This window comes from Centrocercus urophasianus, unplaced genomic scaffold (genome assembly GCF_019232065.1).
Source record: "Centrocercus urophasianus isolate 14NV4802_14NV808 unplaced genomic scaffold, USGS_Curo_1.0 seq_63, whole genome shotgun sequence".
In the NCBI taxonomy this organism is placed as follows: Eukaryota; Metazoa; Chordata; class Aves; order Galliformes; family Phasianidae; genus Centrocercus; species Centrocercus urophasianus.
This window is the reverse complement of record NW_024885233.1, coordinates 336,496-348,186: the sequence shown is the minus strand read 5'-3', so window position 1 is coordinate 348,186 and position 11,691 is coordinate 336,496. Positions and strand designations below refer to the sequence as shown.

Below are 11,691 nucleotides of genomic sequence, written 5' to 3'. Positions count from 1 at the left end.
AAATACCTGCAATATCATCAGCATGTATAGCAAATAGTCTGCAAGATTTCTGAAAGATTTCCAATCCAGTCAGTAACTCTAATCCCTTGTGAGAATAGATAAAACATGCTTTGAGAAGGAAAAATGTAACTATGCACCTTTTTCCACTTATGTCTTCATTATTTTCCTGTGATGAGCATCCATGAGAGCATATTTCAAGTAGAAACGTTCAAGTGCCCAGGAAATTCCGCATGGTTATGAAAGCTGCCACTAAGTGAGATGCTTTCACACCTAGTAGTTGAAGACAATTCCCAGCAAGGCCAAAGTGGACAGTAAATCAAACCTTTTGAACAATCTGACAGGAACGCTTAAGAGACAGAGTTGCAATCAAGATACAACTTTATTAAGGAAACAATGATAAAAAACAGTACTACAGACAATCTAAATGTAGGACTGAGAACTTCTGGGAACGCAGCATGAACAAGGCACTAAAACATTTTTAAGGAGCTATAACAAAGGAGTAGGGGGGCAGTTAGGACAATCTATTTTTCCTGGCAAACTGCGTGGGCACAGACTAGGTCACATAACAGTTTCAGGATATCTAGGCACTGATGTGATATTCTTTGGTGACTCCTGTGTGAAGTACTGTAGAATTGGCTACAATCACTGCTCATGCTTACAGTTGAAAAAAAATAAAGATGTTAACAACAACTTCCCCTCTATAATACAGAACAGATTACTCCTCTGTGAAATCAGAACTTCTCGAGGCACAATGCATCTCCCAGCGCTGCTAAGGATTCACAAAGATGTTCTTGGAAGCAGCTGTCAAACATGTCACTTATTTCCTCTCTCAATCCTCTCAGCAGCAGCACTGTGGACTTACCATCTGCATTCAGAATTTGCCGGAAAAATTTACCCCAGAAATCACAGCCAACAGTCCTAAAATAAACCAAGAAACTTTCAGTGAAACGAGTACGCACACATGACTCATTAGTCAGTACTTCCATTTAAATTCAGCATTAAACGCCCTGGGAAGACCAGGTCTAAAACAGTATTTTCACTCACATGGAAATAACATGAAAACTAACAATATAGTTCAGTTTGTTTGGGTTCCTTTCTTTTTCCCCAGTAGGCTTGTGCATAGTTTCACAGCTCTAGAACTTTTTTACAGTTACTCGTCCTAGCATACCTGATGTGTGGCTTAGAGTCAGATTTAACTCCCTTATTTCACCCCTCTTTCTTTCTTCTAGAGTTCTCCTACAGAAGTATTTCAAAGGCAATTAATAAACCCTCTGTTTCACAGATATAGACTTACAGCTTGAATAAAAAGGCAAAGTGACTCATAAAATGCAAAGAGAATTGGTATGAGAGCTACTGTTTTGTCTTTCAGTGTCACACTGAAGACTACAGACTGCGCAGCTCGTGACTTTAAGCCAGGAGTTACAGTGGCTTCTGAAGAAATTATCAGCCTCTATTTTGTGCAAGTGACTCAGAACAGCAGCCACAGTCTCAGTTCAAGCCAGATTCTCTATTACACTGATAACTCTTACATTTAAGATAATGCAGTCATACAGAACCCAAAAGACAGGAGGCTATTTCCTTCCCAGCAAGTAAGACACAGAGCAGAAGATGTTATGTGTTGGTAGGGATGTTTAAGGAACTGAGTGATAAAAATAGTCTAGAACTTCAAACAGCTTCTTCATGATAACTTTTATCAGCCTGCACAGATGAAGCTCCCTAAAATAACGTGGTGAAAATAGAAAAACTGAAAAGAAAAAAAAAAAGAAAGAAAAAAAAAACCCAACACTGTTGGAACCAAAATGTCTCTGTACTCATCCTCTAATAACAGTAACATGTTAAAACTCCACTTCCCTAAAAAAGAGATTAAGTCAGCCTTATATTAATACTCAAGAACGAAAAGAACTTGATCAGAATTTACGTTCTACCTTCCCAGAAATATTTAATACCTCAAATTAAGCAATTGGTATTCATTCTGTCAGCTTCTGAAGGGGAAGGGGTGCTGCTTTGAGCGCCATTAGCCCTCCAAGGCCATTTTTGCACCTTGTTTTACAATTCTTGACTTGCAAGGATAAAACACAGCATTAATGAATATCCATCAACTAACTCCTCTCAGAGTGAAGCCCTTTCACTGCACAGGCAGTTCTGGTTGATGAAGACACCCTGCAGCAGTAAACTAACTTGCCAAAGATTACTTGAGAACTTACTGAAAGCTTTAAATTGGGTGGAGGAAAAGTCACCAGCTGTTAATAAGAACCAGACACACCGAAAGATCTAAGCGTGAATGTAGAATCTGGCAAACAAAAAAGATTCTGTGCAGATTGCTCATTCCTGCGTAATGAACTGCCCCATTGATGCTGTTGATACATACAAGCCTGCTGGACTGAACTGATAAGTGCTTAAGGTTTTCAGTATCAAGAATTGCAAGAAATCATTCATCCTTTCTTCCATTTTAGTAGCAATGTAAAAAAAAAAACAAAACAAAACAAACCATCACCACCAGAACAGAAAGGTTAAATTCTTTATTTCTATTGACAACTTCAAAAAAAGAATTCATAAACTAATGTATCTAAGTAAAAGATGAACCACTACAAGCTGGGTTCAGTGTTAAAATCATATGCCCAAGCTTTGCCTTCTCCTTCCTTAAAATTCCTCTAACCCCTCACAGCTTTCAGTGCCCTTTCTACTCAAGCATCTCTGTACCCCACCTCCACCCAAAACCTCTTTTCTTTCAATTCAAGTCTACAGCTGTGACCCAAATTCCTTTCAGCTGACCCCTCCTTTCTAAACTCCCCATAATGGTCAGGCCAACCCTTCCACACTATTCATTTCTACACCCACTACTCACATCATCCCAGTCCAGTTACTAGAGTTACTGCTATTTTTCCTCGATATCCACACCCAGATGAGGTCCCTAACACCCTTTCTTAGCTCAGGCCTTGTTTGGCTTCACCTGCTGTAGCTCAATTTCATCTCTTGTAGAATGAAAAAAATCCAAGAAAGAATACGAGATATAAAAAACAACACTTCCCAGAATTGTATCCTACCATCCCAACAAAGCATCACAAAAAGAAATAAAAAAAAAAAAAAAAAAAAGATTGCGTCCTGAGAGAAATGAATGTATGGGAATTCTACTTCTCAGGGCGTCAGATTTACTCAAAGACAGTAGAGAACAAAAGCCAGTTTCCATCAAGAGCTTAGCTGCTGTGTGTTTTCCCCTCAGTATTTCTGAAACTACAGTATTATAAAATGCAGGTTTACTGCCAACCTATAAATCACTGATATTCATAACCAAAGAGATGAATTACTCTTGGTGATTTTGTGCCTAGTGCATACAATATCCCTAGCTACAGCGTACAACACTGAATGTATGGTCAATATTCAGCAGAAGCTTGCTATAGCTTTGTAACTACCGGTATCACTGTGTGTAAAAAAACAGAAATGTAGAGTAAAGAGGGGAGAGCTTTTATATCCCTGCACAAAGCTTGAAATTAGATTTTTTTTTCCCCCTAATGGTTGACTACAACAAACTAAGAAGCGTAAGTAATGCAGGTTGCTAGGGAACTGGACAAATCCCAAATCTGCCGCAGGTTTTCTTGAAGAAATGGTTACAGAAGGACATCTAAACTGACTATAGCTAATATACCAAGATCCTGAATGCAGACCGTTCTCAGGAAATTTCTGTTACAAGCAGAGCTCTGGAAAATCCTAAGGAAATGCTAAGGCTGAGAAATTCTATAGGATATGACTAGTGAAATAAATAAGCATTTTGTGTAAGAATAAATAAAGGGTGTATGAAGACAGTTTTGTAGCCAAAACATGCATCTAAAAGGGAGCAGTATTAATTAATAACTGAGGACAAAAACCATCACTTCCCAAAAAGTGGTTGCCTTAATTGGTTTTCCTTCCTGTACACGTATAAGATTAATATTGCTTCTGCAGCTGTTGTAGAAAGAAAAGCAGTGGCTTAGTGTTTTAGCCCTTCAATAGAGCCTAGAATGAAGAATACAGAAAATCCAAATCACCATTTCTAAAGCAAAATGCCCATGCAATTTTTTTTCCTCACTACCCTCACACTTCCAAAGCTTGGCCTGTCGAGTCAGAAGAGAGACTAAGACAGTCAGGTCTGAAAGACAAGCCAAACAAATGATCAGCATTGTAACTGGCCTGTACAGCCCTTATTCAGCTTAAAACTGCCACCTGCATAGCACTAAAGCTACTCCAGATTCATGCAGTGTGGGAGTTTCAAAAATTAAGCCCTCACAGCACTTATCTAAAGTCTGTGTTCTAAGCTTTTTACAACTGTAAAGAAAATGAAGGAAATTGAAGGAAGTACATTCCTTCACAGCAGCCTCCTCTGAAAACAGACTTACTTGGATACATTTTGGCTGATCTTCCAAATGGAGTTCTCCTGATAGACCTGGACATGCTCACCAAACAGCATCAAATGGGCTATATCTGCAATGCCAACCAAGTCTGCCTGCAAGTAACAACAAAGTTCAATTTCATTTGATTCCTGCAGTCCACTACAGATTTCTAATATTGTGCTTTTACACATTTAATTATGAATTGGTCTTTGCATCAGAATCTTCAGGAGTTAAGTAGTTCAACTTCTTCAAAAGTGGAATTCTGGTTTAACTCTACACTCTTAAATAGATAGAGCAGTCACAGACACTCAGCAGCACTGTTCTGGAGTTGCTAAGTCCCTTCAGTTAACGCCAAAAACAAATCAGATGATAAATTCTCTTTATTCAGTATTGGAGTTTCCTGTAAGTTCTTTTAAATGCAAAGATTTTGAAAAGGAAACACAGACACTAAGATACCCTGCCAGATGTATTTACCTGATAAGGAAGGCAACTTTTCGCCAGAAGCTGCTGTCCATGAGGGGTCTGAGATATTGGAAAGCTGCTGAGTAAGCTTACGTGAGACTGCAGTCTTAAATCCAGACTGTGAGAGAAATCCACTATCTTCAGAGCTCTTGTCATCTCATTATTAGCAAATGGATCACAGATCCTGAGAAAGAAAACAAATCAAGCAGGAAGAAATACAACTTTAAAAAAAAAAAAACAAAAAAAAAAACCATGTGTAGTATATGTGAGCTTTATCTATGCCAATACTTCCCTCTCATGGTTAGCTTAAGAACTACTTCTGAACAAACAGCATGTGAAAGGGAAAGCAGCTGGCAGCCTGAAGCTGATACCAGTATCTCCAGAGTAAGCAATAAGAAATACTAATGGGTTACAGATGTTGCAGCTTTTATATTCACCACAGTTCTCTGAAACATAGTTAGCGGAACAGGAAAGTAAGCTTGTTTCTAGCACTTTTCCCTCTCCTTCAGGAATTCAAAATCCTTTTACATGAGAAAGACTTAAATATTATAATACTTCATTAAACCTTTCCTCGTCTACACACCAGTGAGCACAAACTGAAAGGGTGGGAGGGAAAGTACTCGTGTAGAAGGCAGTATACTGCCAAGCCACTAATATAAACAGATCACCTGTTCTGTCTAATTTCTTGTTTTATGCAGGACCAAGTTATTTACGACATTCAGTTAGCTGTCTGGTATGTTTGTAAAGCAGAAATTCGGGAACACTGGCAAAAACATTTTACTTAGTATCATATACATTTTACAGCATCATTCTACACCATTTCTTGGAAGGAGGCAGACAGTGAAAGAAAGGTTGATTCAATTCGTACATATAACCTAACCTGTCTCCCAGAAAGAATATTTCTGGCCTCAGATCTCCATGGACAATCTCTGCTTTGTGGAGTTTCTCTACCACACCCAGAAGATTATAAACAACTAGTAGAATAACTTCGTCTTTAATGGACTTGCAGCCAAAAATAACATCCTGAAAACAGGAAATAAACATGCATTTATATGCCATTCTACCTCAGATTAACAAATATTTATAGCTCACCTTTCCACCCCCTCTCACCCCACTCATCTGTACAGAGATAATGGTCCTACCCTAAATTCAGTAAAACCAGATTTTGCCCATGAACAGTATAGACAGAAAGTAACCATGAGCTCGCAGAAGACACTATTACTCAGAAGAGGACAAAAGCTCAGGAGGAGGAAATTGAACTGAAGGCTGAAATTACTGTTTTATTTATAACCTATTTAATTTATATGCAACAATCCAAAGAGAACTTTCTAGACTTTATTTAAAATGTAAATCCTTGAACAAGGCACTAAAGTGCTGTGACCTTTCAAAAGCAGACTGGAACTCATTAAAAGATGCCAAGCTAAACCATAAATAGTGTTAAATGCAAAAGTTACACAGTTCTTGGCTCAGATTGTTTATCACTTACGAATAAAAAATAGTGAAGAACTGCTTTTTTCCCAAAGCAGCACATGATCTACAAATCAGAAAACAGCTCTAACTAAAGCTAGAATAGACAATCTTAATTTATATGTAGGTAAAACAAAATAGAAGATCTAGATTGCAGAAATGCATTTATTCAGTCAGCAGTGCCTGAAACTCACTGATGGTACCCTATGGAAGTGTTCATGGCCTCCTACAGCTGTACTTTATCTGTACTGACCCCAAGTGTGAAGCGATTTATATTCCTGTGCAGAATAGCACAGCCGTCTTGGTACAAGAAACAGCTACAGTTTTCACTGAAGCTTTGGTCAAAGTCAGCATTCAAACGCTCCTGTAGTTGAAGCATGATATAAAAATCCCAAGGAACAGCCTGAGAATACACCTACAAGAGGATACATAAGAACATTTGTTTTAGGATTAAAGCAAAAAGTTGTTCATATCCTTCTTTCCCTTTTTTAAACACCACTTTATCAAGGAACATTTTTTCCACAGTCAGAAACCTTCAATCTGTATCAGTAAGAGGACACGAGGTATGGCAAATCTTACGTGTGGCATTCCTGAAATCACGATGAAGTTAATGCATATCGTATATCTCATGATATGAATTTAACATTTCACACTTCATGCACAAAAGCGTTATCTTACCTTTATGGCAAATCCCTTTGCATCTAATTGAAGAAAGTTCACTGGAATAGCAAAAAGCATTTTGTATTCTTCATTGGTCCAATATTCCCGTTTGATACAGTAAGTCTCATTTCCTGTTATGAAATTTCACATTCGTGAGCCATCACATCAAGTATATGTCCAAATATGTACACGTTCATTCTGTATATAACATACTATGGATACGTTCATTCTGTTCCCCATCTTCACCACATAAAACTGTGGCTGAATAAAAAGTGCATTTCAAACCAATTACAAGATAAGTGAGGTCCCTTGCACTCCCCAGTGTCTGGGATACCTACCTAGCTCAATGTCTTTCTCAAACTCAATGACAGGCAGAGATCCAGTCTCCAAATGAAAACGTGGAGAAGTAGTCAGTGACTCTGGCATGGGATCTAGAAGCTTTTTACGCTGTTCAGCATTCCACAACAACTGAGTTGTACCATCACCTAGAAAGACAGTAAAAACAGATCAGCCCAATAGGAGTATTGAGACTCTGAAAAGCTTCTGTTGAGAAAAAAAATCTACCTGGATATTGGCTTTCCATTTGCAAGTATAGTAATCTGTTCCCAGTAGTTTCATTATTCTACAAAACGAACATAACACTTATCTTTGAAACTGCCTTACACAGTACCTCATTATGAGGTTTCAGCAACACTACCATTAATGTACTGTAAAACATTCCTTTTGTGAGAAAGCTATGAATTAGATGAGGTTCATCTGTGCAGCCCCAGTACAATCCAAATCCATTATTTTCCGAACTAACAGTCCTTTTCTAAAATCTGTATCTAGAGCAGACAATCAGTTTGTGATTTTTAAACGAAGGGTTTGATTGTAATTCACTTCTTTGAATACAGTAGGGTTTTTATTTAGGAAAAAGTTGGACACCAAATCTGGTGCTCTCTGCAACAAGAATTTAATGGTTTACACTTCCCAGAAAACCTTCAAGAAAACAATGTGCAGTTCTGAGCTTGTTTTTCCTGCATGGCAGAACAGAAGATGTCATTCAATAGATGAATCCATCTATACAAAGCCTGAGAAGTGTTGGCCTTCAACATCAGGCAGAGCAAAACACAAGAGCACTAAAGGTTTCTGCCAACATCCTTTCTCAAACACTATAAACTAGTAATAGTCGCAGTGCAGTTAACAGGTTTCAACCATGACCCTATGTTAAGCATGCTTATTTTTTACTCTGATTCCAGGTTCTGAGCAAACTTCATTATGGAATATGAGCAGTACAACAGACTTGTTGGATCACCTGGTCTATATCCATACAACAACATTGTTACCAAAAGTAGATACACTAAGAACTTTCAAACACATAGTTTTAATTAAAATGTATAAATTGAAATCAAAAGACAAAGCAGATTAAACACTCTGAAAATAATACAAGCTTAATTATACTGGCTAGGTTTTGAAGGCTCTCACCATTCCTATTCTAAGCTTTAACAAAGATCTGTAACAAGAAACAAAGCTCTTAGTTTCACATTTTCTTGTAGCCAAAATTTTCTGGTACCTCCAGAATCAGCAATTAGTTCAGCAGGCAAGCTCTGAGCAAGTTCCAGTTTCTCAGGGATGTGCAGGTATTTAATTGTGGATATTTGTGTAACAGAGGAAAGAGAAGATCCTGAAGAGACAGAAGAACCCGACAAACGAGTATCCTCCAGACTTGCTTCCATGATTGGGCTGTAAACAAAGACATCAACTACTCAGACTTTCAAAAAATGCAGGGTTTAAATCACTGCAGCCTACTGAAAGTATATTGTGTGTTCCCAGACTTCTTGTAGAAAAAAGTCTGTTCCTAGCCTTACTGGAAAATGGACAGCTATGTTGAAACCTCAAGTCTGCTTCCTCCAGCTTATGTTCAGAATCTCTGTCTACAAATGACTCTTCCATTAAATATGACTAGTACAATAGAAGATGCACTGAATCTTTATTCCTCCCTTAGCTAACAAAGAATCATTCTTGCTCTTCCCTCCTAATTATAATCAGCATGGCTTCCAGGAAACTTGCCAAGTAAACAAACACCTTCAGCTTGGTAAACATGTTTACATACTAACAACTAGCACATCAAATTCAGTTGTGAACTAAGAAGATACCATACAACAGGTGCTCTCTTCTTTACAGGGGTAAGAAACAGCAGGTTATTTAGCAATTTTTTCTTTCCTTCTTTCTTTCTCTGTAGAGGAAATCTCAGATATGCTCACCCGATCCACTTCTATATATTAAAATGACCAGTGAAACCAACAAGTACAAAAAAAAAAAAAAACCAATTAGTCATCTTTTCATCCCTGGTTACAAAGACAGAATATATTTAAGAAATTCTTCACAAATTAACTGGTAGAAAAAGCATAGAGTCAAGTTCCTCAACAGCAATGCTGGAAAGCTAAACAAGTTTCCTGTTACTGCTCAAAATTGCTCAGAGCAAAATGGACCATGACCTAGGGAAACAGCATTCACTGTAAAAGAAAATAATTTCTTCAAAAACAGTAGTAAAATCACAACTGACAAGACACAGGAAAAACAGCTTACAGTGTAGTGCTATTAATTACCTCAGTTTATTTACACAGAGAGCTTCGCTGTATGTTGCCTCACAAACTGGTGTTTTCTCATCCAGAGGTGCACTCTTGGGTTCTGGACAGTCTTCCTTTAGAACACTCTGTGAATAAGCAGGAGCTGGGACTCTCTGAGCTACCACCCCATGAAAGGGAGTTGAGGCCAGATGGGCAGCCCTAACAAAGTCACACGTGTCTTCTGGGTTGGCACAAAGGCTTTTGTGCTTGTAGGAGCCTGTCACAATTGCATCTTCAGTCAAAGGTTCAATTCCATGCTGCTCATCCTGAAACAGGTAGAAGAAGATTGAAAAGCCTGTAGCTTTTATGTCAAATTATACATACATTTCTAATTTAAAACTGAAAAGCTGTCTTCCACTTCTCCTCTCTCTCCACTGGGAAATTCAGAAGTTCTGCCAAGATGTGCTTCAAACGTAACTTCCTTCCAAGAAAAAAGGAACCCATGACATGTCATACAAGCAAATATTAAATCTGTCACATTAAGTCACATTTGCTCTTTTTTAAGCTTATCTACAAGTGTAAGAATAGAATTTATTCACTGGGGTTTTAAACTAGTCAAGTACCTCCCATATACTGTGTTATTTCTTTACTGTCTTCAACCCCCTCCTGCTGACTCTTCTAGTCATTCCAGTCCCACAGTTATCCCTCACCTCATCAATATGAAAAGCATTTTTCTTCCCTGTCTTCCACTCCATCACCTTCCAGCTTGACTCTGACACTCAGTCTTTGCACATTCCATTTACATCATTTATTCCAATCGAGTTATTGAAACCTAACTGTAATCTACTTGCATATGTTTCCCCCCCCAACTAGAAAGCCCATCAGAATTACATTCTAAAGCATTGCAGAGATGCCACATACTTAAAGGCTGCTTGCTCTAACACCCCAGAAGTGCCTCTCAGTTCAATTACAAGCGTATTATTTAAGTGCTGACTAAAATGTTGGCCATGGAAAGGCATACGTGAAAACTAAAGTAAGCAGACATCCAGACTGACTCTAGAACCAAATTTAACACGAAGCTTACCATGAATTACTTAAACTCTACTTGTATTTCATATTGCAACTGTCTGTAAAATCCTTCTCAGTTCAAAATAAAATCCTCTCACTGTTTAAAGTGAGATTTCCAGAACCAGTCTAAAGATACATTGCAGCATGCAGTAGTTAAATCCTTAGCAAGACAGCGACTTCTGCCTCTGAAAGCTTTACAAATCTGCAAAACTCACACACAAAGAAGGGGAATCACAACAGCTTAAGAAACAAGTACAGAGGTTTAGAATAGTCAAATATGCAGCTCTCCAAGTGACAGAATCTGAGATGTTTGTGTGGATGAGTAGCAAGAAAATGGATGAGTCGGAGACAGTGTTTAGAAGTTGTACTCAAACATACAACTTCTTAAAATTTTGGAGTGAAGAGTCCTGGCCATTAATCTGTTGCTTAAAATTTAGGAGGATTCCTTACCATTATTGTAACAGCCACCTTAAGGCCTAATATAAACATGAATTTTCCAGTGCAATTTTAAAATGATTCTACACTTCTATGAACATCACCCAATTCTATTGCCATGCTAGGCAGTGACTTAGGATCCTTGCTTATCTCAGGTTAGTCCAGCCAGTTTCACTCAATTCAGCAGTAGAATGTCCTATTCCCATTTCTCCCAGACAGGAGATCTACCACAGTGTCAGCTGTTTCCTTACACAGGCTTCTGGTGGTATGTTTTCTTTCGCAGTGATAGAATCTGAAGGTTTGCGAACAGCAAGAGGGCGCCGAGCAGTTTTCTGGGCATGATCTGTAGAATGACTAAGAGTTATACAGCATTAAATATTTGTTGAAGGTTGGAATACTACAGACTCTTGTCAAGAGTTTTATCTATCAAATATTTCAACCTACAACTTTCTACTCCATTACTACAATAAACCATAATATATGCTCTCCAGAATAAAGAAAGCTTACAAAACATTCTGAATAGTTCCAAACCTAAGAGGAACAGCAGGACAATGTCCTTTCATTACAGGCATCACAAGTAGCACAAAGAGAAAAAAAATACAAATAAAAAAGCCCACAACCATATAAGAGCCTGTAAGTCAGGTGTTAGAGAAAGTAGTTTGATACTTCTGTTTTACCTCCCGTCC

The 11,691-nt window shown here is 38.1% G+C and overlaps 1 protein-coding gene across 2 annotated transcripts in view; it reads right to left on the bottom strand.

Moving 5' to 3' along the window:
- Positions 1-360: 360 nt before the first annotated feature.
- Positions 361-11,691, bottom strand: part of BUB1B (BUB1 mitotic checkpoint serine/threonine kinase B) — a 23,767-nt gene continuing 12,436 nt past the window's right edge. For both annotated transcript variants that reach the window (XM_042836807.1, XM_042836808.1), the window contains exons 15-24: positions 11,257-11,359; positions 9,542-9,828; positions 8,506-8,675; positions 7,292-7,438; positions 6,972-7,084; positions 6,547-6,708; positions 5,707-5,849; positions 4,839-5,010; positions 4,371-4,477; positions 361-918 (exon numbers count right to left, since the gene is read on the bottom strand). In XM_042836807.1, the coding sequence (XP_042692741.1) occupies positions 732-918; positions 4,371-4,477; positions 4,839-5,010; positions 5,707-5,849; positions 6,547-6,708; positions 6,972-7,084; positions 7,292-7,438; positions 8,506-8,675; positions 9,542-9,828; positions 11,257-11,359 (1,591 nt within the window). In that variant the 3' untranslated portion in view covers positions 361-731. The remainder of the gene's footprint in view (positions 919-4,370; positions 4,478-4,838; positions 5,011-5,706; positions 5,850-6,546; positions 6,709-6,971; positions 7,085-7,291; positions 7,439-8,505; positions 8,676-9,541; positions 9,829-11,256; positions 11,360-11,691) is intronic.